Source organism: Centruroides vittatus, unplaced genomic scaffold (assembly GCF_030686945.1).
Source record: "Centruroides vittatus isolate TY-2023 unplaced genomic scaffold, ASM3068694v2 scaffold_1323, whole genome shotgun sequence".
Classification (NCBI taxonomy): Eukaryota; Metazoa; Arthropoda; class Arachnida; order Scorpiones; family Buthidae; genus Centruroides; species Centruroides vittatus.
Genome location: NW_027122675.1, coordinates 226279 through 253313, shown reverse-complemented (window position 1 = coordinate 253313; position 27035 = coordinate 226279). Strand labels below are relative to the sequence as shown.

The 27035-nt window shown below is 33.9% G+C and overlaps 2 protein-coding genes across 3 annotated transcripts; both read left to right on the top strand.

Moving 5' to 3' along the window:
- Positions 1 to 4156: 4156 nt before the first annotated feature.
- On the top strand, positions 4157 to 10630 carry LOC136986909 (vitamin D 25-hydroxylase-like). Of its 2 annotated transcripts, none has more exons than XM_067284542.1 (8): positions 4157 to 4397; positions 4471 to 4598; positions 6183 to 6280; positions 6708 to 7006; positions 7087 to 7202; positions 9792 to 10044; positions 10123 to 10310; positions 10390 to 10630. In XM_067284542.1, the coding sequence occupies exons 1-8, from the start codon at positions 4189 to 4191 to the stop codon at positions 10572 to 10574; spliced, it is 1476 nt and encodes a 491-aa protein (XP_067140643.1). In that variant the 5' UTR covers positions 4157 to 4188; the 3' UTR covers positions 10575 to 10630. The 2 variants fall into 2 exon arrangements, with proteins under 2 accessions (XP_067140643.1, XP_067140644.1); XM_067284543.1 differs by having other exon boundaries at positions 4284 to 4384.
- Positions 10631 to 17554: 6924 nt separating this feature from the next.
- On the top strand, positions 17555 to 26454 carry LOC136986924 (cytochrome P450 2A9-like). Its single transcript, XM_067284567.1, has 8 exons — positions 17555 to 17773; positions 24148 to 24275; positions 24370 to 24476; positions 24560 to 24861; positions 25233 to 25351; positions 25433 to 25688; positions 25761 to 25948; positions 26276 to 26454. Exons 1-8 carry the CDS (start codon positions 17580 to 17582, stop codon positions 26452 to 26454), a joined length of 1473 nt encoding a protein of 490 aa, XP_067140668.1. The 5' UTR covers positions 17555 to 17579.
- Positions 26455 to 27035: the final 581 nt, after the last annotated feature.

Sequence of the window (27035 nt, the reverse complement as noted above, 5' to 3'; positions counted from 1 at the left end):
TAGCAATCTTATCGTTTTTTTCACATAGAGTATAGAATTTTTTAATAAGATAAGATACATAATGCAGTTATAATAAAATATTAATTTTAATTAATTCAAAGTACGATAAAATATGAAAATTTATATTTTAGAAAATAAAATTAAGGTTATTGGAAGGTGGATGCGGCGCTTCCCCGCTTCCAATGACGGCACGCCACTGCTAAACAACACAATTCGTTATACTATTTCGTTCTTTTGTTTTCATTCCAGAATGTAAAAGCTTTATTTATCGGACTATTAAGTGGTCTTTAACAATATATTTATTAAGTACAATGGCAAATAACTAATACTGTAGCGTATTAATAGTATCCAGATTTTACAATATCTTCAATTAATACAAAAATACTGTAAACGATACAAGAGCTGTTCGAATAGGCACGTATAATTGTAGAAATGAACGTAGCAAATGTTTTCTTTCTGAGCGAAACGGGTGTTCAGTCTACAATACGACGACAATACGGCGTGTCCCTCCTCGAGGATTAATCTCGCTAAAATCCAGTTATCTTATTTTTTAAAAATAAAAATACTTCGCGAATATCTCAAAGGAAAAGTTGTTTCCGCAATAACTCCACGTCATACTGTAACCACCACACGGGATAAAATCATTCCATGTCGGCCGCTGTGAGTAGAAACTGTCATCTATATTCGTCGTACAATGCGCACTTGTACCTGGGAATTTCTAAAGGAACTGTTTGAAATTTGAATTTTTAACAAGCGTCTTATGGACAGGACCGACGAGAGAGTGGGGATGATGGGGTAAAATTTTCCGGACCCCGGATTCATTCCACAACTTTTTTCAATCATTCCCGAGGCCGATGTAAATTTTTCCCCTGGGCCTGAGACCTCTTTCGACGCCACTGCTTATGGGAAACATAACGATAGTGCAGAATTTGAACGATTTAGGAGAAAAAACATCAGGCGAAAACATCTTAACCGGATACTACTGTACTATTATAAAATGACAAAAAGCTTAATTTTGAAGATAGAGAAGAGTTTTATAATTAAAAAAAAATTGTGGGCGCTAATAACGAGTAAAATAGTCATTAAGTCCTGGAGATATGACATGATCCATGACCCCCTTCTATGTCTCTACCCGTCGACTTTTAATTACGAACCAAAATTTAATAGCATTAATGCCCCTTTATACACAAGCTACCGTACCAAATTTCGTTTCTTAAACTTTACCCATTTGAGATATTGTTTAATATGGCAGAACAGAGAATAAAGAAATTAAACAAATTAGACGCCAACATACACACGAATTTTCTCCCTTTATTTGACATTTTTTGGGTTCGAGAGGTCTCCAAACGTGTAGATTTTCAAAAGACTCTGAGGGCCAAATTTTACACGATTCCAATTCTTTTCCGTTTGATATACATAACAAGTTCGGAAAGTAAAAAGGAGTCGGAGGATATTTGGCGACTCAGACTCCACAGACTTGTTTTTCTATCTTTAAAAAATGCAATGATTACTCTACACCAAAAACAAATTCATTTTTGTGCAGGACCAATAAACAATTCAAAAAGGAATTGGTAGGCCTACTTGTATTTAAATTCCTTAGGAAGTTTATAAAATAATTTGAAAATTCGTTCAGAATTTTAATTTGTATTTAACAACGATCGCAATTCTATACAAAGTAAGTAATATCATTTTCAAGCCAGATGAATAAAGTAGGAAAGACGCGTATTACATGAAGCCCCGATTAACTACATACGAATTTCCGATGCAAATCGGAAGTCACGTTATTTCAATTCAAAACTTGGAGATACTACAGATTACCACCTATGGAATTTCGTGTGTTTGGATATATATCTGAACTCAGGAGACCGAGACGAGTTCAACGATAACCTACTTTTGGACCGGAGACGAAAAATAAAAAAAGTTATCATACTTTTTTCCAGCGATCGCGCGATGATAGGGAGTCGCGTCGCTCTCTCCGCTAAGTCGGCCACGCTATCGCAATCGGGAGTCGCGTCGCTTGCCGTTAAAATTGCCTTTAGTAGACGTTTCTCCCCCTTTTTTTACTTTGTTCAAGAACTACCGTGAATCAATAACTAGTGACGTTTAGCACATGGCGGCCTGCCCGCGGCTCCCCTCCGGGAGGTCAGTCGGGAGCACGAACAGTGGGAACGGCCGCCATGTTCGCTGCCATAAGTAACATTAACCGAAATGGCGATCGCGCGATGATCGGAAGTCGCGTCGCTCTCTCCGCTCTCGTATCGCGTGTTTAACCCTACTGGAGATGACCGTAGTCTGACGTCATGGTTTGCATACTTTACCGCAAGAAGGCAGTACTAGCAACTATGGTGCTGTCTTCATGAGAGCATTAAAAAAGTATGATAACTTCTTTATTTTTGGTCTCCGGTCCAAAAATAGGGTACCGTTGAACTCGTCTCGGTCCCCTGAGTTCAAATATATAATCAAAGTCCTGAAATTCCATAGATGGTAATCTATAGTACATCCCAAAACTTTTCTCCGAGAGCATATACAGTCAAGTTTGCGTAAGTCGACACCCGGATAACTCGACACCACTGGATAAATCTCACACTCTGTCTCACACTCTGATAAGTCGTCACCCCCTCCTGAAAAAATAAATTCACTCCGCACATATGGTGCAAACTTTTTTTTCAGGAGGGGGAGTCTATTTATTTATTAATACATATATATATATACATATACATATTAATAAAAATGCCTTAACATTTTATGTATTTTTATGTATAAAATAATAACAGATAAACAAAAAGAAAATATACAATCTACATCAACGTCACACCAGAATCCAATTTCGCATTTTCTCACGCTAGAGGCATTAAGAATCCTTAGACATTACTCGCCAACGATTGACAATTGCGAAGATGATGTTTTCGAGGCGTTCGTGATCGTTGAAAAAGAAAGTCGAGACAGTTAAGTGCTCAAAACAAAACACTCAACGAATTTTTCAGTTTTTCACCTACAGAGTAATTGTAAATGGTGGACACAACGTATTGTAAGCCTATTCTACTGTATAACGCACTACTGCATTTTATTAATTGTAGTTTTGTGGTTTTTTTCCAACTTCGCTTTCGTCGTCACATCGGATAACTCGACACATTTCCAAGTCGACCCTTGGGGTGTCGACTTATGCGGACTCGTAAATTAAATAAATGATCAAACTTTCCAGCCCCACATTATGACCATACAATAAATAATTGCTGGTAACATGAATGATTACCTAACTTTTATACAATGATTAAAAACAAATTTCAATTTTAAGCTTTTAATTTAACATTAGAAACAATTAAGATAACTGGATTTTAGCGAGATTAATCCTCGAGGAACACGCCGTATTGTCGTCGTATTGTAGACTGAACACCCGTTTCGCTCAGAAAGAAAACATTTGCTACGTTCATTTCTACAATTATACGTGCCTATTCGAACAGCTCTTGTATCGTTTACAGTATTTTGTATTAATTGAAGATATTGTAAAATCTGGATACTATTAATACACTACAGTATTAGTTATTTGCCATTGTACTTAATAAATATATTGTTAAAGACCACTTAATAGTCCGATAAATAAAGCTTTTACATTCTGGAATGAAAACAAAAGAACGAAATAGTATAACGAACTGTGTTGTTTAGCCACAAAATTTATAAAAGAAAAAGGAATCAGTCCGACAGAACAGTGAACCGAAAAGTTTACACACTTTCATTACCTACTAAAGGAAAACTATGGGAAAGAACATATAGCTAAGTACAGTACATAATACAACATAAATTCACGCATCTAATGAATTTCTTATACTGTATATATTTTTACTTTTATCGCGGCGACAGGTGTATTGCATTGGGCGTTGGAACGTCTTTTCTTAGAATTCTTTTCTTAATTAATTAAAATCTTCCTTTATAAATCTTTATAAATTATAAATTTCGTCTTATATAAGACGAAATTTATAAGGAAACTTCGTATTACATAAAGCAGAAACCATTTATTTTCTATTCGCCTCCTCGCAGCGCAGAAAAACTTTCTTTTTATGATTAATTAGTGTTTACAGATTGTAAAGTTTTTCTGCGCAAGAAAGTTATAAATACAAAATTAACCAGTAAAGTTAATTCACACGACAAAATTAAAGCTGTGACGATAACGTCTGAAGTTTTATCATCACAATGGAAAACTTTTGGGATTATTGTTTCGTTTCTTTTTCGGTTGTTGTTATATTGACGATACTTAATGTTTTAAAAAATTATTTCTCCAGGCCGAAAAATTTTCCTCCGGGTCCTTCGGGCCTGCCTTTTGTAGGCTATTTGCCTTTTCTTGGTGAAGAAGCACATTTAAAACTTCATAAACTCTGCTCGAAATACGGTGAGATTTTTAGGTATGGCTTAATACTTGTTTTTAGGCTAATTAATTTTTCGATATATACATAATTTATTGTGTAATACTTTTAGTGTTCTTCTTGGAAGCGAGAGAATAGTAGTATTATCGAGTTATGATGTGATGAAAGAAGCGTATAGTAAATCAGCCTTACTTGGTCGCCCTCCAATCACTGCTTTTGATTTCTTCTTTAAACTTAGAGGTGAGATGGTCATTTAGATAACACTAGCTACGTGTGCCCAGTGTTGCTCGGGCTTTAGAGAGGTTGTGAGAGGGTGATAAAAACAATGATATTAGTAACTGAAAACGTTTTTAGTTACTAATTTATACATTTATCGACCTGAGTGTTTACAATAAGAAAACTGCAAAACAAAAACTTGAATGGGCTTTATACACTATCTACCAGAAAGTAATTGGACACCTGTGATAGAACAGAAAAACAAAGTTTATTCATCGTCAATAGTTGGTGGAACCTCCACGGGCGGAGATTACAGCTGCGACCCTTCGGGGCATACTCTTCACTAGTCCTTGTATGACGACTGGTAGTATTTTCTTCCACTCGGCTTGGAAAAGACATACGAGTTCCTTCACCGATTGACACCACTTCAGTCGACACTCCAACTCATTCCAGAGGTGCTCACAATAGGGTTCAAGGGTCGGTCTCTGAGCAGACCAATCCATTCGTTTAACCCCATTATCACTATGCCAAACAATGGTGGTCGTCGTAACATGACAGCTGGCGTTATCGACCTGGAAGTAACATGGGTCTAACCCGTAAAACCGCTACAACATAGGAAGCACGTGGTTATCCAAAATAGTGCAGTAGGCATCCAAAATAGTGCGGTAGGCGTTGAGCGTACCAACGATTTCGATCCAGGCCATACCAGGAAAAACACCCCTACACAATAACTCCACTTCCGCCGAACTTCACTATTGGCACAACGCATTCCGGCAGGAGGCGTTCTTCAGGCAGACACCAAACCCAGACTCTGCCATCCGAACGGAAGAGGGTGAACCTGGATTCGTCGCTCCATAGATCCTGTTTCCACTGTTATACAGTTCATTGTCGACGTTCTTTGTACCAAGCTAGCCGAGCAGCGCTGTTGCTCCTGGTGATTAAAGGCTTGTGGGCAGCAGCACGTCCACGATGACCGAGCAGATGGGCTTCCTTACGGATGGTATTCATCGAAACAACAGTCCCAGCTGCCATTTGAAATTCCCTACGGATGTGGGTCATCGGTTGGGTGCAGTTTTGAATTTCTCTGGACAGCACCCGTCGGTCTCTAACTCCCAGTTTCGTGGGCCTGCCTGGTCGGGGCTTCTTCTGACAGTTGCCGCTCACCTTCCACTTGCAAATCACGTAGCCCACTGTTGATTTTGAGTAATTCAGCTCGCTGGATATGTCACGTATGGAACGGCCATTTCCGTGGTAACGACCTTTTTCGAAATGAGACAGCTCCGAACTGCGTGGCATTTTGCATGCGACCAATGCCGATTTTCTTTCCCACTCGATATTTACCTGCGGCGGCCGTGATGTGTATTAAGACAGCGAATGTCACTGTTTGCAGGGGTGTCCAATTACTTTCTGGTAGATAGTGTACTGTGGGGATAATGTAATTTAAATACTGTCGGAATCCTCGCAGTATTTTATCTACGATGTCAAAGAATATTTATGTCAAGTTTGGTGCTGATACCTTTAACGATATAGAACTCTATACACCTAATATATATATAGCTGTATATCATTAAAGATTGTAGAATTGAAACAATTATAAATTGTTTACAGGTCTAGGAATGTCCAGCGGAGAAGAATGGGTCGAAAATCGCCGATTTGTCATCGAAAACTTGAGAATATTCAAAGAAAGATACGACTTTGCAATTGAGGTGATTTCCTTTCACATTTAATTTTACATATAAGAAAAGATCAATTATGAATTTATATATATATATACAGGGTGGGCCAGCGAAAACGAAACGGCAGAGTGTTCGTGTTCGTCCAAGCAAAGCGCTCGGACAGGTCAATTTTACTCTCGAGGGGACATCTTTTGCAATAAAGTTTTTGCGATTCTGAATATTAACTAAACAAACATTTTTTTTCGAAATAAATGTTTGTTTAGTTAATACAAATTAAATGAGTTTTTAAAATTTTTTGTTGTCTGTTGTATTCAGAATCGCAAAAACTTTATTGCAAAAGATGTCCCCTCGAGAGTAAAATCGGCCTGTCCGAGCTCTTTGCTTGGACGAACACGAACACTCTGCCGTTTCGTTTTCGCTGGCCCACCCTGTATATATATATATATATTTTGTATAGGAAGAAATATCGCTGCTGTTACGAGAATTGGCTCAGAGTAAAGGTTGTCCATTAAACATCCACCAACTTATATTATCCAGCACAAGCAATGTTATCTTCAATTTTATGGTGGGTGTAAGATTCGATTATCATCATCCTACAAGGAAAAGTATAAACGAGTTTGGTGAGATAAATTCGAAATATGTGGGCATGATTTCTTATGGTCTATTTATCCCTTGGATTAAAATTTTGCATCTTGTTTCTCTTGGAATGAACGGTCCTTTAAGAAAAAAAATTATAGCTGTTGTTGAAAAACTAATGTAAGCATTATACAGTGTGATCAGTCTTCTGATTAATGGTATTTTTTAATGGTTAATGAAACTTGCTTTCTTTTTTATAGTGAAATACTTAAAAATGTTTTTATAGAATACGATAATAAAAATATTAAGAATATTTCGGAAGCTTATATCTATGAAGTAGAGAAAAGTAAAAATAGTCCTGAATCACCTTACACCGGTAAGTTTAGAGGATTCAATTTCTTTTCATAACAATTGACACATTCCATGCTAACTGTGTAAATTTGCACGCTCCGAGTGCCTTTTTTTAAAACTTAAGTCTAAATAATACTGAAGCGATGAGCAAAGCAATAGCGAAAATAAACAAATGTATTCCTGCGAGGTCACGCATGCTGTAGCATACTGCACTGAAGCAATAAAGCAAAGCGAAGTATTCAAAGAAGCTTGATTTCTCCGTTTTTATCATCGTTCACAAAGACGAAAATTCATTTCCTGTTTGGGATGAAAAAACACTGAAATAAAATACACGAGGTATATGGTATACTTATTCGTGGATGTCTACTTTTATTTATTATGTGAACGTTACAGCTCCTAGTGTTACTTTAAAAATACTGTAAATTCCAAATTATTTGGAGAAATTTTCGGTTAATATCAAATTCGTATTTTTGCTTTCTATATTCCCATTGATTTTTTTGCTCACCCCTTCAGTGTGTGTTTAGCTTAACAGTAAGATAGTTTATGGTTTTGACCATAGCTCTTCAAGATAGATTTAAATGTTTTGTACTCCCGATAGTAACCTTGATGTAAGAGGTCACTTTTTATCACGCTCATGGCACACAAACGACGAATTTTGAGCTCAAGTTACTTTGCGTCTTTTGAAGCAAGCATACATTTTCACAAATTTGGTGACCTAGGAAAAGTTTTTTCTCCTGAATTCAACTGTGTTAAGTCACATTTGCCTCCGCAAGTGGAGGAAAAATCTGTTGCATACATCCGAAGTTGTATTTTAACAACCTATATTATCTAAAGTATATATACAGAGTGTACATAAAAGAATATAGCAGTTTTAAAGATGTTTAATTGGACTTTAAAGTTAACAAAGAATAACAAACCAAATATGAAAAGAAATAAGGTAAACTGGAGATGTTACTCTAAGTGTTCAATGTGAGCTCCGTTTGTCACGCGAAACCCTGTAGGTTAATTTCTCTCAGACCTTAACCAGCATTTCTTGAGTGATGGTGATGGAGCATTTACGACTCTTATTAGAAGGGCGAATGTTGTTGGCATTCGGGGATGACAATTAAACTCCCTACGAAACGCACGTTAGACTATAATAAAAGAGTCGCAACTGGCAAACTTCAAAACACAAAACGGCCTCTCTTGAGGAATACTGTCGGATTTTGTTACTGTCGCTGCCAAGCGGAAACAAAGAAAAGCTATCTGCGCGTATGCATACAACTAAAACTGTTTTCCTTGCTCTTTCCTTCTAGCCTATAACCAACTTTGTACACCTAATGTAAGTGATACTATAACGAATTCAGACTGCTATATTCTTTTATGTACACCCTGTATCAGTTTCCCAGTTAATTATCTTGGGTGCCATAACTCACAAATTTGATTTTCCTTGATTTTGAACCTTGATTTTTCCAATATGCTTAAGTAAAAATGTTTCTCAAGGTGATTTCAACGAATTTTGAATGGCAAATATCTGTAAATGAGACTTCTCGAGTTGTGCACATGTTGGTGGAAATTTAAGTCAGAAAATGATTGTCACGTTACTTAGATTGGAGTAAACTGAAGTTTGCTAAGGCAATTCAATCGAAGCACAGCGTACAATAAGTAAGCGTTCAGACGTAGTTTTTAAAGACGAATCGACAATTTGCTCGGAGACTCTGCTACGTGGCGATTAGGTTGCTTATTCCCTAAAAGAGGAAGCTTATGGTCAAGGTGACCAATACTATGAATAGTTTAATAAATAATTATTATAAACCACAGTACCGTGCTGCTAACTTTCAGTCAAATTCAATTGTTCGTTGTAATAAATGTTAGATTTTTGAGCCTCTATTCCCTTCAGCAAACTGAGAGTTTAGAAACAAGAATTCTGATAATGTGTAAGATATTGTTCCTAATGATCCAAAAAACAAAAAAAGAGGACTCATTTACAGATATTTGCCGTTCAAAATTGGTGCAGCTCTGCTGTGGAGCCCCAAATTCATAAACAAAACAGTTGTTTACAATTGTTTTCTTTATGAATATGCTAAATACAGTAATATTTATTTTTCTGCAAGTCAAAATTATCAAGAACGACAAAATCCACGAAAAAATTTCCTAAATCACCAAATTTGAAAAAGTATGCTTACTTAAACGACGCACAATAGAAGCACAAAATTCATCATTTGTGTGCCCAACAGTGGCCAAGCGGTTTTGTTTCCTGAACACTGGGAGTTCAGTCGTGGGTTCGCGCCTGGCCAGGACGTGGCGTTTTCCGGGTTTTCTCCATGTACTTAACGCCTAAATAGGGGCCAGTTACCCTTAAAAAGACCTCCCGAAAGACATCGCCCAAGTGTTGCGTTGCCGTAACTTAACAAAGCAAACAAACATCATTTGTGCACTATGCACGTGGAGAAAAGTGGAGGACCTCGAAATCGAGGCGTGTATATCGGAAACAGCAAAACATTCAGATTCAATGTTTTTCTGAGCTTAGTTCAAGGCCATTTGCTATATTATTGTGGATTTTCAAGAAAATTACAACGGGTAGAGCGTGGTGGTTGGCACAGTTGGCAGCCTATTACAATTTGCACAAATTTAGTTTTAGGTTATGTCGGTAATATGGCCACAATATTAGCAGCTGGATTTGATACTACAGCTGCATCATTATCGTGGACCGTATTAGCATTAGCAACGTATCCCAAAATTCAGAGAAAAGTTCAGAAGGAAATAGATGCAGTTTTCGGTACCGAACACCCAGTTTGGGAGGATAGACTACGTTTACCTTATACTCAAGCAGTTATTATGGAAATACAAAGATGGAGGACTATACTACCCCTTTCTGGCTTAAGATAGTACGTATCGATACATTCAAGACTTTTCCTTTGAAATATCTATTAAATTTGCATACATAATGGGATATTCTATTAAAGCGCATTGTCAGATTGCAAAATTCGAGAATATACAATACCTAAAGGAACAACTGTACTCCTAAATATTTGGAGCATTCACAACGATCCATCGTACTGGGATAATCCGGAAGAATTTGTACCGGAGAGATTTCTAACGGAGGACGGTTCGAGCATCAAGAAATTGAAATCTTTCTCGCCATTTTCCTACGGTAGGTTTAATACTTATTTTACTATTGTCAGAATTAAAGTATAAAATATATTAACGGTTGTTATTGACGCTTTGTGAAGGTAAACGTTCTTGTCCGGCGGAAGGAATCGCTTATAAGAAAATTTTCTTATTTCTGACCTCAATCCTTCAGAAGTTCGAAGTTGTTTGGCCAGGATCTACACCACCGGATTTAGGAGGAGTAACGGGAGGAGGAATCGCTTTAATGCCTAAACCTTATCAGTTAACTTTTGTACCTCGGAAATAAGTGAATAATTTTATATTTTGGAGATAAATATTTAAATAAATCTTTTAAAAATCTAATTATATGTGCGCGTGTATACCAGTACATGTATGTATTGTACAGTAAAGTACATATACATTATTACAAGCATTAAAGTACATATACATTGATGTAATTGTAAGTATTATTCTCAAAGTTAGTTATCAAGTAAAAGATAAAAATGAGGTTCACCTACTAAATTTGCAATACTTATATTTCATTTTGTTATTACTTAGCAGTGTATTAATTTGGAAATTTATTTTTAGTTTGTTTCTCTTTGTAATCAAGTGGAGAAAAGTATTTGAGAGAGAAGAAAATCGAATTGCTCTTTGTGTCTATTATGTAAAGTATAATAATTTTCTGTTTGATTTCTGTGACGTTCTTTTTTGTGTTTTGTTAAATAAAAATGCTTGAATGTAGCAAAGTTTTAAATTAAAGACGGAAATAAATGGAAGAAGTTTCTTGACTGTTGTAGAAGGCAAACGAAAAATATGTGAAAAAAATTATATAAAATTTTAACTCCGCGAAATGAGATAAAATGGGCTTTTATATTAAATAATTATTTTAAATGTCTTGCTGAGATTGTTTTATGTATTTTATTTCTAATGCAAATTCCAAAAATTAAATTTAATACGTCTTAAAATGTTCGTTTTGAAAATTTTTGAGGTTTGAAAATTTATAGCACAGAGGACATTAATTAATTTATAAAGTAATAAAACACAAAAAATATTTAAGAGATTTGAATAACCTCTAGTATTAAGCAGTAAAATTAGAGTTGTAACCGATATATCGGAATGATCGCGATACTCCGGTTTTATATCTATACATATAGCCTATATGTATCCTTTACATGGTTTTTCCCTGGTAAATATTTGAACACGTCAATGGACAGTGATGTAAATACATCTGGACCTGCAAATAGATGACAGACAATTGTTTCAGGCACCAAGTCGAAAGGGATACTAAAAAATCCAGCGTCCAGCTGCGTAACTTTCCTGATTAAGCTGTAATTTAAAAAAACAAATTATACACCCATAAATTCCCACTGTCGTTCGTCCGTCTGTCCGCCGGTCCTTCCTTCATCTCGAGAAGGGTGTTAGATGACAGCAGAGACCAGATATGGAAATTGCAGGGACACGAGAACCCGATTAACTGTATACGAACTTCCGATACAAACCAGAAGTCACGTTTTTCAATCCAAAACTTTCCTCTGAAAGCAGTTAATAGATGACCGGCACGACTCTATTGTTGAAGGAAAAGCTTGGTGTACAGGGACAAGCCATTACTAACTTGAGGTGAAGAGTATTTTAAACTAAATTAATTTAAAATATGATTAAAATTGCAGCCCGGCATTACAATAAATAATTGCTCATTATTAAGAGATTCATTATTTCAAAATATAACATTTATATTATTAATTTTAATAAATGCGCGAGGCGTTCAAAAAAATTCCTATTATGAATTATAAAAGACAAAAGGCGTAATTTTAAGGGCATTGTTAATGCCAACAACGATTAAAATTTTCGGGGATACTATAAATTACCACCTATGGAATTTCGGGTCTTTGGGTATGTATCTGAACTCAGGAGACCGAGACGAGTTCAACGATAACCTACTTTTGGACCGGAGACGAAAAATAAAAAAGTTATCATACTTTTTTCCAGCGATCGCGCGATGATAGGGAGTCGCGTCGCTCTCTCCGCTAAGTCGGCCTCGCTATTGCGATCGGCAGTCGCGTCGCTTGCCGTTAAAATTGCCTTTAGTAGACGTTTCCCCCTTTTTTTACTTTGTTCAAGAACTACCGTGAATCAATAACTAGTGACGTTTAGCACATGGCGGCCTGCCCGCGGCTCCCCTCCGGGAGGTCAGTCGGGAGCACCAACAGTGGGAACGGCCGCCATGTTCGCTGCCATAAGTAACATTAACCGAAATGGCGATCGCGCGATGATTGGAAGTCGCGTCGCTCTCTCCGCTCTCGTATCGCGTGTTTAACCCTACTGGAGATGACCGTAGTCCGACGTCATGGTTTGCAGACTTTACCGCAAGATGGCAGTACTAGCAACTATAATGCCGTCTTCATGAGAGCATTAAAAATGTATGGTAACTTAAAAAGTATAACAACTTTTTTATTTTTCGTCTCCGGTCCAAAAATTGGGTACCATTGAACTCGTCTCGGTCCCGAGTTCAAATATATAATCAAAATCCTGAAATTCCATAGGTGGTAATCTATAGTACACCCAGTGGCGTAGCGTAGTGGGGGCGGCAGGGGCGGCCCGCTCCGGGCGGCACTTATAGGGGCGCAAAATTTCACAATAAATAATATCATCTTGTAAAAATACCTAAATAAGGGGGCGGCGAAATTTTTCTCCGCCCCGGACGGCTGACACCCACGCTACGCCACTGAGTACACCCAAATTTTCATTAAGTCCGACCCCATCCGAGATAGGACATGTGCCCCCCATCTTCCCACTCCCTCGACCTTTAACCACCAAAATTTAATAGCATCAATGTCCCTCATATACAATGCCAAATTTCGTTTCTTAATCTTTACCCCATTCTGAGATAATAAGCGATATAGACGCCAACCTATGGATTTTTTTTTATTTTTGACTTTTTTGGATTCAGGTCTCAAAGTGGAGCTTTGGAAAAATCTCGGTGGGTCAAATTTCACACGATTCCATTACTTTCCTTTGTTATGTATACATAACAGCAGGGAAAGTATAAAAAAAAAAAGCTCCTCAAACCTGACACTTTTTAGCGAAGGACTGGAAACTTGCAAGTAATTTTGCCACGTCTGGCGAGATTTCAATCCAGTTGGCGATTTGATAACGACTGTTTTTACAATCTGGCGATTTTTATACACAATTATAAATATGAAGTGTATATAAATTTTTACTTTTCCGGCTCTATTATATACAACAGAAGGAAAGTATTTCGTTCGGTCAAAACATAACCCCCCCCAAGATTTTTACATTTTTGGACTCATTATTGCAATGTGAATTTTATTTGTTGGGCTATAATTTTCAATAACTGTAGACCTATAAATTTCCCCCCTGGCGTCGTTCTGCCTTTCTGTCGTCCTTTAGTCTCGAGATCGGATATAGAAAACATAGGGGCAGGAAGCTCCGATCAACTACATACGAACTTCCGGTTTTGGCAGGAAGTCACGTTATTTCAATTCAAATATTTTCTCCTGTTATATATGATATACATAAAATTAAAACTGAAGAATTATTTTAATAATTAGATAATATCGATCAAAGTATTAAATTTGAAATTGAATACGAAAAAAACTGAACTTTTTGTATATAAGAAAAAATAATCATTTTAAATATGAAATTAAAAAATATGAGAAATCAAGTCCAATACAAAGAGGAATAAATCATCACACAAATACCAAGTTACGTAAGGAAAAACATCTTTCATATGTTCGTAAATAAGATAAAATCCAGTAGTACTAATGTAAAACAAACTGAAATATCTGAAATAATTTTAAAAATAGTTAAATAATCATCAATTACATAAATTAAAAAAAAGCTAGCGTAAACTAAATGATGATAAAACAAGATTTTAAAATACCATATATAGTATTTAAGGTTTGTTTATATAATATTTAAAAGTTTTTTTCAAAGATAGTCAATTAGTGAGTAGCAATGATAATACAATTAAAAATTTGATACTGATTAATAAGAAAAAGTAACAACAGAGGATAAATCGAAACAAAATGGCGTAATTTATAAATTTAATTGTAATAGTCCATGTATACACATAGGAGAAACTGGTAGTTAAAAAAATCCAGCAAGAAGTTGCCTAACTAACTCTCCCGGCAATATTTAGTGGCGCCATTTGTTACGATATAAAATGTTTATTTAAAAATAAAATATTTTTAACTATTACAAAATGGCAAAAAGCTTAATTTTCGGAGTAGGGATGGGTTTTATTAAAAAAACATGTAAATTCTAATAACGAGTAAAATCTTCATTAAGTCCGAACCTATCGAGATATGATAATTAATCCCCCCCTATCTTCCCATTCCCTGGATCTTTAATCACCAAAATTTAATAGGATCGATCCCCTAATGCACAAATTTTCCTGCAAAATTTCTGAAATTTTCATTGATAGTAGTAGTTGTTAAGCTTCAAACTGGGTGAACAAAAAACTGCTCCCACTACACACACACTAACATCCATAAACACGGGAAAATAAAAATAAATAAAATAATTGAGTATTTTGTATTTATATTTCTCGACGTTTCAAGGTCCCAAAAATGTAAAAAGGCTGGAAAAGTATGAATGAACATGGATAAATTTATTTCCTGTTTGGAATCAAAATCAATTTCAACGTTATAATAGCGTCACCTATATCTACAAATAAAAATGTTTGTTTGTTCGTTCGTTCTGCACTCCTATGCCCTGCCACCAATTGCTACGGAACTAGGCAATTCCGTTAGCAATACTACTAACTCGGATAACATAGTACATTTTAACCCAAAATATTCATTAGATTACTATATATGAATTAATTTTTGTCGACATTGGATTTACGTATATCGCCATCTAGTGGCATATTAATAAAAATATAATTCATACAAAAAAAAAGGATATAATTTAAAAGAACAAATGTTATCCTTCATTTAGCTTCTTGTTTAGATCTGTATCAAAGTATGGTTAAAGTGAACCTAGGTAACCCCTATGGCGGCACTTCCGGAATCTCGATAGCATTTACGATTAGAAATGCAAATTTTTAATTTTCGTGGGCCCGAGGACGCGCGTTCTAACCTAACCTATTTGAATAAATTACCAAATTATTAGTAATTTATTACGGATAGAATAGGTTAGGTTAGAACGCGCGTCCTCGGGCCCACGAAAATTAAAAATTTGCATTTCTAATCGCAAATGCTATCGAGATTCCGGAAGTGCCGCCATAGGGGTTACCTATGTACACTTTAACCCAAAGGATTATTTTAGTAATCCAATAGTGTTGTTTTCCCAAACTTATCACGACTTCAGTATGTGAAAATTAATACGAAGAGAGATTTATAAGTAGCTTTAACAAAATTCATTTAGGAACAAAATTCATCGTCCCTCTTCAGCTTTTATATATTAAACTGTACAAAACAACGGCACAATTGTTGATTTTAACAATAAAATTATTAAAATATAAGCAATAAAACAAACTTACATTTGGTATACAAATCAAATTATTAAATACACATTTGGCTTTCAAATTTTCAAATACATTTATAATATATGTCTTGTTGATTTTAATAGACAAGCACAAATTCAAAATATAAATAAAACACAAATTGAAGAACTTTTACCTCGCTTTTACAGGGTATTTAAACATTATTGTAGGTCCCCTGCCGGCTAAAAATTGATACCAAGAGGGGTGTAATTGCATACCATTGTTATTATTCATTTTTATTTCTGAATTTAATTTTCTTATTTCAAAACGTTGAGGAATTTTCCTGTCAAACGTATTAGACTCCTTTTTAATTAGTTTTAATGTTTTTTTTTTTTTTTTTTTTTTTTTTGAATTTTACAATCTTGGCTATTACAGTGGCTGTTTCGCTACTTCTGCTTTGTGGTTCTCGAAGAACCACAAAGCGGAAGTAATAACGAAAAATATAGCCGAATGAACCAAATACTAGGCGACGACTTCGGGTGGCATGTTTCTAATAAACTCTTCCTAAAAATACGATAAGAGTTTGCATAGAAAACAGTGGTCTAATACAACTGTCTTTTTTTTAAATAAAATATTTCGAAACCATCAGTTATTTCGGCAGCAATAACGCCATTCCAAAAAGAAATTTTATGGCATAATATTTTCTTTGATTTTAAAAATATTTTAAAGTTAATTTTGTAAGAAATGTTTCTAATAAACCGAAGACGGCACTAATTTTCGTTTCGTAACCATATATTTGAATTGAATCTAAAGGATTCGTGGAATAAGGCAAAATCGCCCAAAGATTCGTGAAATTCTACGAATCTTGAGGCGATCTGTCTCCCGGGAGGACTTTTTACTGGAAACTGACACCTATTTAAGTACAGTACTAGACACGTGAAGAAAACACGGAAAACTCCACGTGGACAGTTCGTTGGTCAGGCGCGAATCCCAGAGTGATTTTCTTTACCAATGTGGTTTGAAGCGCTTTTATAACATTTTTATATTCTTAACCGGTGTTCAGTGGTTTTATTCATTCGGCCACAAGTGGGCAATTTCAGTGATCTTTTTTTAAACAGATAATTGATGAATTACCGGAAATACATCAATTTAAAAACTCTTTGGATCCGTTTTGAACGAAATTTTGATACAGCATTACACACGTTATTCACAATAAAGGGTTAATGTAACCCTTAGTGCCAAGATGGCGGCTCGTTCTAACGCACGTTCTAACCTAACCTATTCTAATAATTTGGTTGCTAATAATTATGGTAATTTATTAGAATAGGTTAGGTTAGAACGTGCGTTCCACTGTTTCCTTGCTGGAATCAGAGACGAGCCGCCATCTTGGCACCAAGGGTTACATTAACCCAATAAAGTATTTTAATAATGTTAGCCGAATGATAAAATTTCAATAATTAATAAGCAAATACATATTTGAAAGTTATCATTTAATCAAAATAAGACGAATGATATTATAATTTGCGATTAGCAATTTATTTTTTTAAGTGCAATTCGATAAAAATGATAAAGTAATATTAATGTTATCCGGCTTTAACTTTATTGTTATTTTATGTTATTTTTGTCATTCGGAATTATGTTTATATCAATAATCTTAATGATAATAATAAACCAATCGGATTGATTAAAAATATCTGAAGTAGGAAAATGAATCTTAATATCACAAATCAAATTATCTTTTCAAATTTCTCAATATAACAAGATCCGTTAACAGCATAAAATCTTATATTACACTAATCGTACAGTAAAAATACAAAAATTTAATTATAAAGAAAAATGAATTTAGTGTCATTGACCGACACGATAATGTCTGCAGATATATACTTTTTAATTGTTTCCACTATATTTTTTGCAATTTTAATGAAAGTGTTTTGCATAACTTCAACAAAACTTCCTCCAGGACCAATTGGCCTTCCTATTTTAGGTTACCTTCCTTTTCTTAAGAAAGAAGCGTACGTGACTCTCAATGAACTCAAAAAGAAGTACGGCAATATCTTCAGGTAATAATATTAATTAATCTCATATTTTATTGAGATAATTATTAACATTTATAATAATAAATAACGTTAAGAGATTTGTTACGATTTTCCATTATTAATTACAACAATCTATAAAACGATTTATCATAAATCGGTTGTCTCTTCATTGAAAGTGACTTTTCAGCAAAATTTTACAATAAAAACAATTCATTTAACGCGGTCTTTAAATAAAAACAGAACTTTCGTGTTTCATGATAATTATTGCTATTATATAAAACAATAGCAATGCACTTATGTTGCTGGCAAGATGTCAACCTATTACCACGAAGGATCGAGTTGGACTCAAAACTTACCGTCTTAAAATATGTCCGTCATAGACAAGTTGTGTCCGTTTTATATCCTTAATAAGCCAACAACTTACATCAAGTAATCGGTCGATTACTCATTGTGTTTTTAATATGAGAACGATGTAGACAATACCGAATACAGCAAAATAAATAATTACTTTAAAAAATAAATAAATAATATTATTAATTGATTAATTAATATAATGGAATTATATAATAAAATATAATTTCTTATAAAAACTTTATGGATTATTAGGCATTGATGACGACGTTTACTTCAAGTAAGAAATGATCATCAACAAGTAGGAAAGTGTGTTTGGAATCAGATAGAATTCGAACTCACTTATCAATGTATCAAATGTTCTATACCACATTTATGCTACAAAAATTATTCAATTTTTATTAAATTAAAGATGTAATATGTATGGTATACGAATACGATTACATTTTCTTAAAAAAATCTTGTATAAAATACGAATAACTATACATTTTCCTTGAGAATATCAAAATACACTCGGTGACAAAAGTAACCGGACAGAGGAAATAAATGATAGAAAGTGTCAGATCATTTACATAAAAATATGTTTAACTCACTTGTTGAGGCAAATTTTTGTAAAGTATTTGCTTCGTACACGAATAGATTTATTTGTCATCGTGAACAATAAAAACAAACAAATTAAACATTGCTATTAAAGACATTATTATTAACGAATAGCAAAAGGGATTTCTGTGCAGAACAGTCTAATATTCCGAAATCCATAATTCAAAATACCATTTCGAAATTCCTTATGACAAATAGCGTAGTTAATAAGGCTCGAACTGGACGTCCCGAAATATTTACCTCGAGACAGAAACGTGTCATTGTCAGGAAAGTGAAGAAAAATCCACGAAATAAATTGCTTCTAAGCTTGCTGTTGAGACCTCTGTAGAAAGTGGAACACATACAACTGCAGAAACTTTCAGAAAAACCGCAAAAGCTAGTATCTATTAAGATTCTATGGCTATGAAAAAACTGTTCCTCCTAATAAAAAATCCTAATAAATACACATTTATTAGGATTAACGTAAATTTAATATTTTGATAATGTTAATCTAAATCTAGTTTCGTAGAATACATTCATAAATTTAGTTTATCCTGAGTTCGTAAGGAGAAGATTTCATAGGATTTATGGAATAAGATAATGCAACACTTGGGCGATTTGCCAAAAAAAAAAAAAAGATGTTTTCCAGGAAGATTTTCTATTGGAAACTGGTTCCTATTTAGGTGTTAGTCACGTGAAAAATCACCGACAACTCCACGTGTCCAACCGTTGTTGATGGGAGAACCCGCGATCAAATAACAGATGGTTTCAGCACTTCATAAAATTCCATGTTTTTCAAAACTAAGAAACATTAACTGATTATTACATATTAAACAAATGAACATGAACTTAAATTACATAAATATTATGAATTGATAATTATTGATGTAGTACAAGAGATGTAAGAGAAAGTGGAGTAAGATTGTACAGTAAGTGCGTTAGGAAGGCGCGACCCATTTATTTAGAGATTAAAACGTTTTTGGCAACAGTGAGTTTGGTTACGTGATCATGTAAAATGTGTAAGAAACCTTGGTAACAGCCTAAATTTGAAAGAAGGTAGGCCTAATAATCTTAATCTTCGCTATCGTTACTTTTGCCCGAGCAACTCCTGGCCTACCTGCTAGTTTTTAAATTTTATACATAAAAACCTAATTTAGGCTATAGAAATACTGTAAAAGTAAATTACAAAGAAGAATTCTTCTCAAACCATCCATCGCCAATCAATATATTTTTTTTTCCTGTACTGGATGGTAATATGCAGGTGTACTTAGGACTGGATTCAATTTCAAAATTATTTAAAATTAAATAAAGAAAACAATAATTTGTTGTAATAAATCAAAGCAAGAACAGTAACTAGGTCTGCCAGTGTGTGTGTCGGAACCCCGCTCCTTTCGTCCTTAGACTTAACATTGTGAACTTTGACCTTGTATATCTCCGGTCACAGGTCGAATTTAAAAATGCTGTTTACTTCACGACCTAGACCGAGATGGGTTCTATTTATATGCAAAAAACGATTTAAATCGGTCAAATAAATATAAATTCGTTTTGGTCAAAGGGTAGAAATATATATATGAAGCATTCAGACAAACAGAAAGACATTTTATTATATATAGCCTATACATTGAATTGGTAACCAGATAAATTGTTCAACATTACATTTCTTTATAATTAAATTAGAATTAATTATATATATCTATATATTATATATATAGATATATATAATTATCGATATAATTAGATATATTAATATAAATAGATATATTAATATTAATATATCTAATTAATATAAATAGATATATTAATTATAGATATATATAATTATATATATATTAATTATATATATCACTTCTACGTTTTAAACTATTTACATTAAATGCACAGTACATTATAATTATTTATGTCAAAGAGTTATGGAATAATGTTCTCTTTAGATTACAGATTTAAGCAGTAAAAAGATTTACTTTTGACTAACTTAATTTTAATAAATAAGAATAAAAATAGATTTAACCAGATAAGATTATTTATAATGTCATAATAATAAATTAATTCTGTCGGGGGTCAATTTAAAAGTTCCAAAGTATGAACATCAAAGTATATTTCGAAATTGTAAACAAATGATTAAGCTTCTTATCAGAATCAAACTTAAAAACAAATTTACAAATATGCTTACTCTGTTAAAAATAATGTTAATTATTAGTAATTTCAATGCTTATTGCCATGAATAAATTAAAATTTATATTCGAATCTTTGTATTTCCTGCTTTTACTGTGATTAAAATATTGAAAATTTTCATAAAATTAAATTTTTATCTGTAAAAATATACATTTAATTTACAATATATTCATTTATATTGTAATTTATTATAATATAAACACGCCAATCATTTCGAAAATTGTTTACCAAATATATTATATTTGTTAATTATAAATTGCTAAGGAGGCAAAAATATTTTGAAAATTAAAACACAAATACAAATAGTGTGAGTTATCTCTCCATTATTAGATTATAAAAGTAAATAACTGATATTTTGAAAACAACGAAAGATAAATAGTAACTTAACTATAAAAGTATGGGGGAATTAAAGACTGGTTTTCGTGGATATGTATATTGTATGTATGTGTTGTGTTTGCATATTTCGTTTAATAATATATCAGAATAGTTAAAAAAAAAAGATCGGATAAATGGAATAAGGCAACACAACACTCGGCGATCTGACAAGAGAAAATGTCTCCCGCGAAGAGTTTCTACGGGAAACTGGTCCCTATTCAGATGCTAGACATGTAAAGAAAATCAAATTTGCTACAAAAATTGTAACATTAATTAATACAAATCAATCAGTTAATTTTTCTGGTTTAAAACTAGTTTCAGTTAGATTTTTTAAGATTTTTTCACCATTCATTTTATATATGTCCTTTATGGATTCCATAATGAGAAGGTCGAGTAGCGAGGCATGGCTCGAAATATCCATGAAAATTTGAACCTACTTGGATCCCCGAAGGGGTAATGTTAACGACTTTTCTGCCTTGATTATCTTTCCTATTTTAGATTATTTTTATCATCTTGAACTCAAAATTTTATCATTCTCGCAGATTAAATGTAATGAAACGAATGGGATATACGTTATCGTTTTATTTTTAATATTAAACTATCCCCAATACCGATATCACATTTCAAAAACCTATCTGCATTTGATAACGCATCCTATATACGAAAGGGTTTTTTATAAGAAAACAACTAAAGTTGAATTAAAAATTGAATACGTCAACGCAAGTGTCCAACTAGAATTGCACTTGTTTTAATATGTTTAATAGTTTTTGTATTATAAATGATTTTCTAATAAAAAGCATGGTTGCGAATGATCGAAGATGATCCTAGTTGGTTTTCTACAAAAAAATGAGCTTCAGACACTTAGTAGAGGGGAAGAAAAGACGGGTGTTCGAGAAGAGAATAACTCACCAAGGTATCAAGTCAGTAAAAAGCTGGGGCCGTATTCTGGTCACCGTCTTTGGTCTCTCATAAGCCGGTCGCTGATTGGCTAATCATTTGGATTAGCCAATCAGCGACCGGCTTGTGAGAGACGAGAGACTGTGACTGGCATACTATACGGCCCCTGTTGTACTTGCAGGTGTGCAACCACGGAGAAACAACAAGATTTTGGCTCTATGCTGAAATTTATAGATGGAAAAAAGCCTTTTTCAATGTCATTTTAAGTGAATAGTGATTGCGGAATTAAATTTTTTCGCATTTCATACTTGTGTACCTAGGCCCAAATTCACGAAAGCGTCCTGAATTTGAGTAGCGCAATTTACGACGAATGTTCGTCTTATATTGCGATACGACAAAATTTGATATTCACAATATTGATTTGATTTTTAGTTTAATTGAGGAACTGAAACCTCGTTTGAAAAGGCGTACGTGTATAGCATACTATTCTGTTAATCATTTTAAAATTATAAACAGAATTGTTATAATGGCTGCATTTAGCAGTGGATGGTGCGGTGATGGATGTCGCCACCCCGCGGATATTGTGTTTTTTTTTTTTTTTTGTTACTTTTCTTCACATTTATGTTTTGTGGATTTGTTGCTGTTTGAATGCTTAATAATTTAATTTTATCTAGTTGTATACATTTTCAATAATTGTACTCACTGTTAAATAATTAATAAAGGTGTCTCATTACTCTCGTGAGAAAAGGCGAGACGAGAACTAGTATGGCGACAGTTGGTTAAAGCAAAGTTAGTCGTGTCTTTTTTTTCAAGAAACGAAAAGCATAAACACAAAGATCATTTATCACATAACAAGCAGTATCAACAATTGTAACTGAGCAAGGCTGTTTCAATCTACAGCTGTTTTGTAGTTACATCTCATGAACGATGAATGACGTGCGCGTTGGAACAGAAAGCAGCCATCATTGGTCAGTTCCATAAGTACGTAAATGAAAAAGACACCACTAAATGTGATATCAAAACACCAAACGTATACCGAAACAGCGCTACTGTAGTGGGCGCTCAGCAGGAAAATACTCAACAGCTCCGGAACTGTTGCGCATCAACTCATAATCTGACTCACAATGTTTCCGTTTATTATGCTTGCCAGCAAGTTTTGTTTGAGTAACCTTTCTTATTTCCCGTCGTGCCAACTCCTGTATGTATTATGGGTATCCAGGAAAAATGCTTGGCGCAGCACTTGGAATCAGTATCCTTTTTTTCATTCCTGATTTGAATTCAGATTCTTGAAAGTGTTTACTACAAACAACTGATCAATCGCTTGGCCGCCACAAGGATAGCCTCTTTTGTGGCGGGAAGTGCGAAGTTTACCTGTTTGCATCCGTGAGGTATAAGGATCCCCTCTTCTATGCTTAATGCAGGGATCGCTTCTTTCTTTCCCGCTCCGCCTTAATCTATCGTGATACGACAGTCACGCGACATCCTAGTTATTCTAGTATAACATTGAAGAAATAAATCGCAAAGTTATCATGTTAATGAATTTATGTGCATGTTTTTCTACTTAACCTTATTTTTAATGTTAAAAGTTAAGAAAATGTTACCCTTGATGCCAAGATGGCGGCTCGTCTGATTCCAGCAAGGAAACAGTGGGACGCACGTTCTAACCTAACCTATTCTAATATATTACCATAATTATTAGCAACCAAATTATTAGAATGGGTTAGGTTAGGTTAGAACGTGCGTCGCACTGTTTCCTTGCTGGATTCAGAGACGAGCAGTCATCTTGGCACCAAGGGTAACATTAACCGAAAATAAATTTAATATTGAAAATGTATACAAGTTTTTTTAAATATGTGTTTTTAAACATTTTTAATATATTTTAAAATATAAAATAGAATTTAAAATTACTGTGTTGACTTAGTTACTTTCACAGCAAAGTAATTAATATAAAGATACAAAAAGACTAAAAATGTTGGCTAATTACATTTTAAGAGATATAATTTTGTGAAATTTTATTGTTATAGTTTTTATTTAGGAAGAAAATTAGTAATTGTATTAGGAGATTACGATATAGTGAAAGAGGTTCTCAGTCGAGAAGAATTTCTAGGAAGACCAGATAGGCCTCCTAATAATCTTTTAGATAACATAAAAAGTAAGTCGTTGCGATTTCTTTTCATTGTTTTATCACAATAATATGTAATCAAGGAGTCCATATTTCAATGTCTATTCTCTTTCTTCCTCGCAAGGTTTTAGTGGATCAATGGGAAATGTATGGCGTGAACATCGACGATTTGCCATTCGATCATTCAGAAATTTAGGATACGGTAAAGCTAAGTTGGAGAAACAAATTAATGTACAGTAAGATTTTAAATTGAAAGCGATAATGATGTACGTTTAAGAAATTGTTAACTAATAAATACAATAATTTATTAATAGGACGAAATCGCCATTTTGGTTAAGGAAGTGAAAAAATTTCATGGTCAAGCTTGTGATTTACGAAGGTATCTGCAATCAAGCGTTTCGAATAATACAACACTTTTAGTATTTGGGAAAAGATTCGATTTTGAGGATTCGATGAGATATTTCTTAGATACCGAATTAAGAACCATATCAGACTTTTTTCGTCCAACCAGTATTCACGCTTATTTCACCTGGATAAGACCAATTCTTGCATTTTTTCATATCTGGAACTATGATATTTTACAGAATTCGTGCTACAAATTAGATCAATTTCTACAGTAAGAATGTGTTTTTTATAATATAGACTATACCGTGGGAGTCCGCAGAGAGAAGAAAAGGGGACAATTGCCTCCTGGAGTCGAGTAAACAACTCTACAAATTATAATCGTAAAAGTGAACATGGTCGAAGGTGTAAGATAAGCAATCTTACACCTTCGACCACGGGACGCTTTCTCTGTCTTTTAGTATTGATGCAACACCGTATTCTATAATCTACTTGTGAGAAAAAACCCCCCCAACAAATTAAGTAATTAAATAAAAATGTATTGATGTAATTGTCTCCAAGCTTTGCCTCCTTGGAAAATTTTTTGCGGACGCCCATGAGCTATATACTGTACTGTATACATAAATATTTGTCATTTTAACTTAGAAGAAAAATTGAAGAACATAAAGCTACTGTTAATGAAGAAAAGATAAGAGATTACATTGATGATTATCTAGTTGAAATGCAGAAAAGAGAGAAAAATGGATCCTCGGTGCCTTTTTCCCGTATTTATATTTGATTTTAAGGTTATTTTTATAAAAATTAATTTATTTACTATCAGTCTTATATTTTTATATTTAAATTAGTTAACATGCTGAAAGGAAATTGCGTATCACTGATGACAGCTGGACTCGAGCCAGTTTTAGCATCGCTCGAATGGTGCATTGCAACAATAGCAGTGTATCAGGATGTTCAGAAGAAAGTTCAGAAAGAACTGGATACCGTAATTGGAAGAAGTAGATTTCCGGAATGGGCAGATCATATTAATTTACCCTATTGTAATGCCACCATTTGGGAAGTTCTAAGATGGAAGACAATAGTACCCATCAGCATGTTAAGAAGGTTTTACTTATTTATTTTTCTAAAATTATAACAAAGTGAATTGTTTGTTTACGAAACAAATCTTACTTTTAGAACGACACAAATATCTACGGTCAGAGGTTACGTGATACCTAAGGATGCCATAATTATGACAAACATATGGGGAATTCATCACGATCCGGACTATTGGCACGATCCTGACGTATTCCGTCCAGAAAGATTTCTCTACGAAGATGTCAATTTAAACAAGAAGCCACCATCTTTTATCCCGTTTTCATATGGTGAGAAATGGCATTATAATTCCTTCAAATAATTTATTTTATAAATAGATGGCTCAAAGAAATACCTGGCAAATTTAATTATTTATTACAACTAAATTATGAAGTATACAGAGTTTAAACTCAATAGATGATTTATCTCCTCTAAAGTCTTTGAATTGGTCTGACGTACTGTATCATTGAGATATAATCATTAAAAATATTTGTAAGGATTTACACCTGGGGATGTGTACTTCATCACTTGGTTGTAAAAATGTATTAAATTTAGTAGTTTTCTTTTGGCTACAATATTAATTACATTAATATCTAAGTAATATTAATAATACACAGGGAAAAGATCTTGCCCAGGAGAAACTCTAGGCCAAATTGAAGTTTTCCTATATTTCGCCACTCTTCTTCATTGCTTCGATATTCGTCTTCCGAAAGAAACAGTTGGGAAATTTGATAAAACTATCGGAATTGCCGAAACGATTAAAAAGTACAGTTTGTGCCTAATCCCACGACACTGATTATTATTGTTTTAATCTTACAATGTCGAAGTAGTTCTACCATTTAAAGCAAAAATATTAATACGTGTAAATACTGTTATTGAAATTTATAAATATAATTGAATGACTTCGTAAATTCGTATATTTTAAGGAATGTTATATAGGAAATCTGACACATGTAGTGTCCGATAGTTATCCGTTTAATATAGTAAAAAAACATCCACGTGTACAATTTTATAATATTTTAAAATTGTTTTTTATTTTTAGAATTTTGGATGAAATTGTACTTAGGTAGTTCCTATGGAGACTGGCGCAGCTACTTACTACACCGGCATTTAAAGAAAAATATATATATATATCTTTCACTCACCGTTGACTTATTTCTAATTCCTTTTCTCCCATTTCTTCGGTAAAAAACTTGGTTCGGATGATTCTTTCGTAACTTCATCCTTTTCCATGGTAGAAACTTCCTCCGCATCCTTAACACACACACGTCTACATTCTTCCTCTTACGATTTTCGGGTTTATTGGTACTTACTTTCGGGGCCGAAGGTACAATTTCTGGCTCTTTCCATACCGAAACACGTCCCGCTCCTTCATAA

What these genes read in the sequence shown, in the direction of transcription:
- LOC136986909 (XM_067284542.1), top strand. Translation starts at nt 4,189, where the DNA reads ATGGAAAACTTTTGGGATTATTGTTTCGTTTCTTTTTCGGTTGTTGTT. An exon ending in AAATACGGTGAGATTTTTAG is followed by an intron (nt 4,398 to 4,470) that starts GTATGGCTTAAT and finishes TAATACTTTTAG; the next exon opens with TGTTCTTCTTGGAAGCGAGA. An exon ending in GCTGTTGTTGAAAAACTAAT is followed by an intron (nt 7,007 to 7,086) that starts GTAAGCATTATA and finishes TCTTTTTTATAG; the next exon opens with TGAAATACTTAAAAATGTTT.
- LOC136986924 (XM_067284567.1), top strand. Translation starts at nt 17,580, where the DNA reads ATGTCTGCAGATATATACTTTTTAATTGTTTCCACTATATTTTTTGCA. An exon ending in AGTTGGAGAAACAAATTAAT is followed by an intron (nt 24,477 to 24,559) that starts GTACAGTAAGAT and finishes ATTTATTAATAG; the next exon opens with GACGAAATCGCCATTTTGGT. An exon ending in TTTTATCCCGTTTTCATATG is followed by an intron (nt 25,949 to 26,275) that starts GTGAGAAATGGC and finishes AATAATACACAG; the next exon opens with GGAAAAGATCTTGCCCAGGA.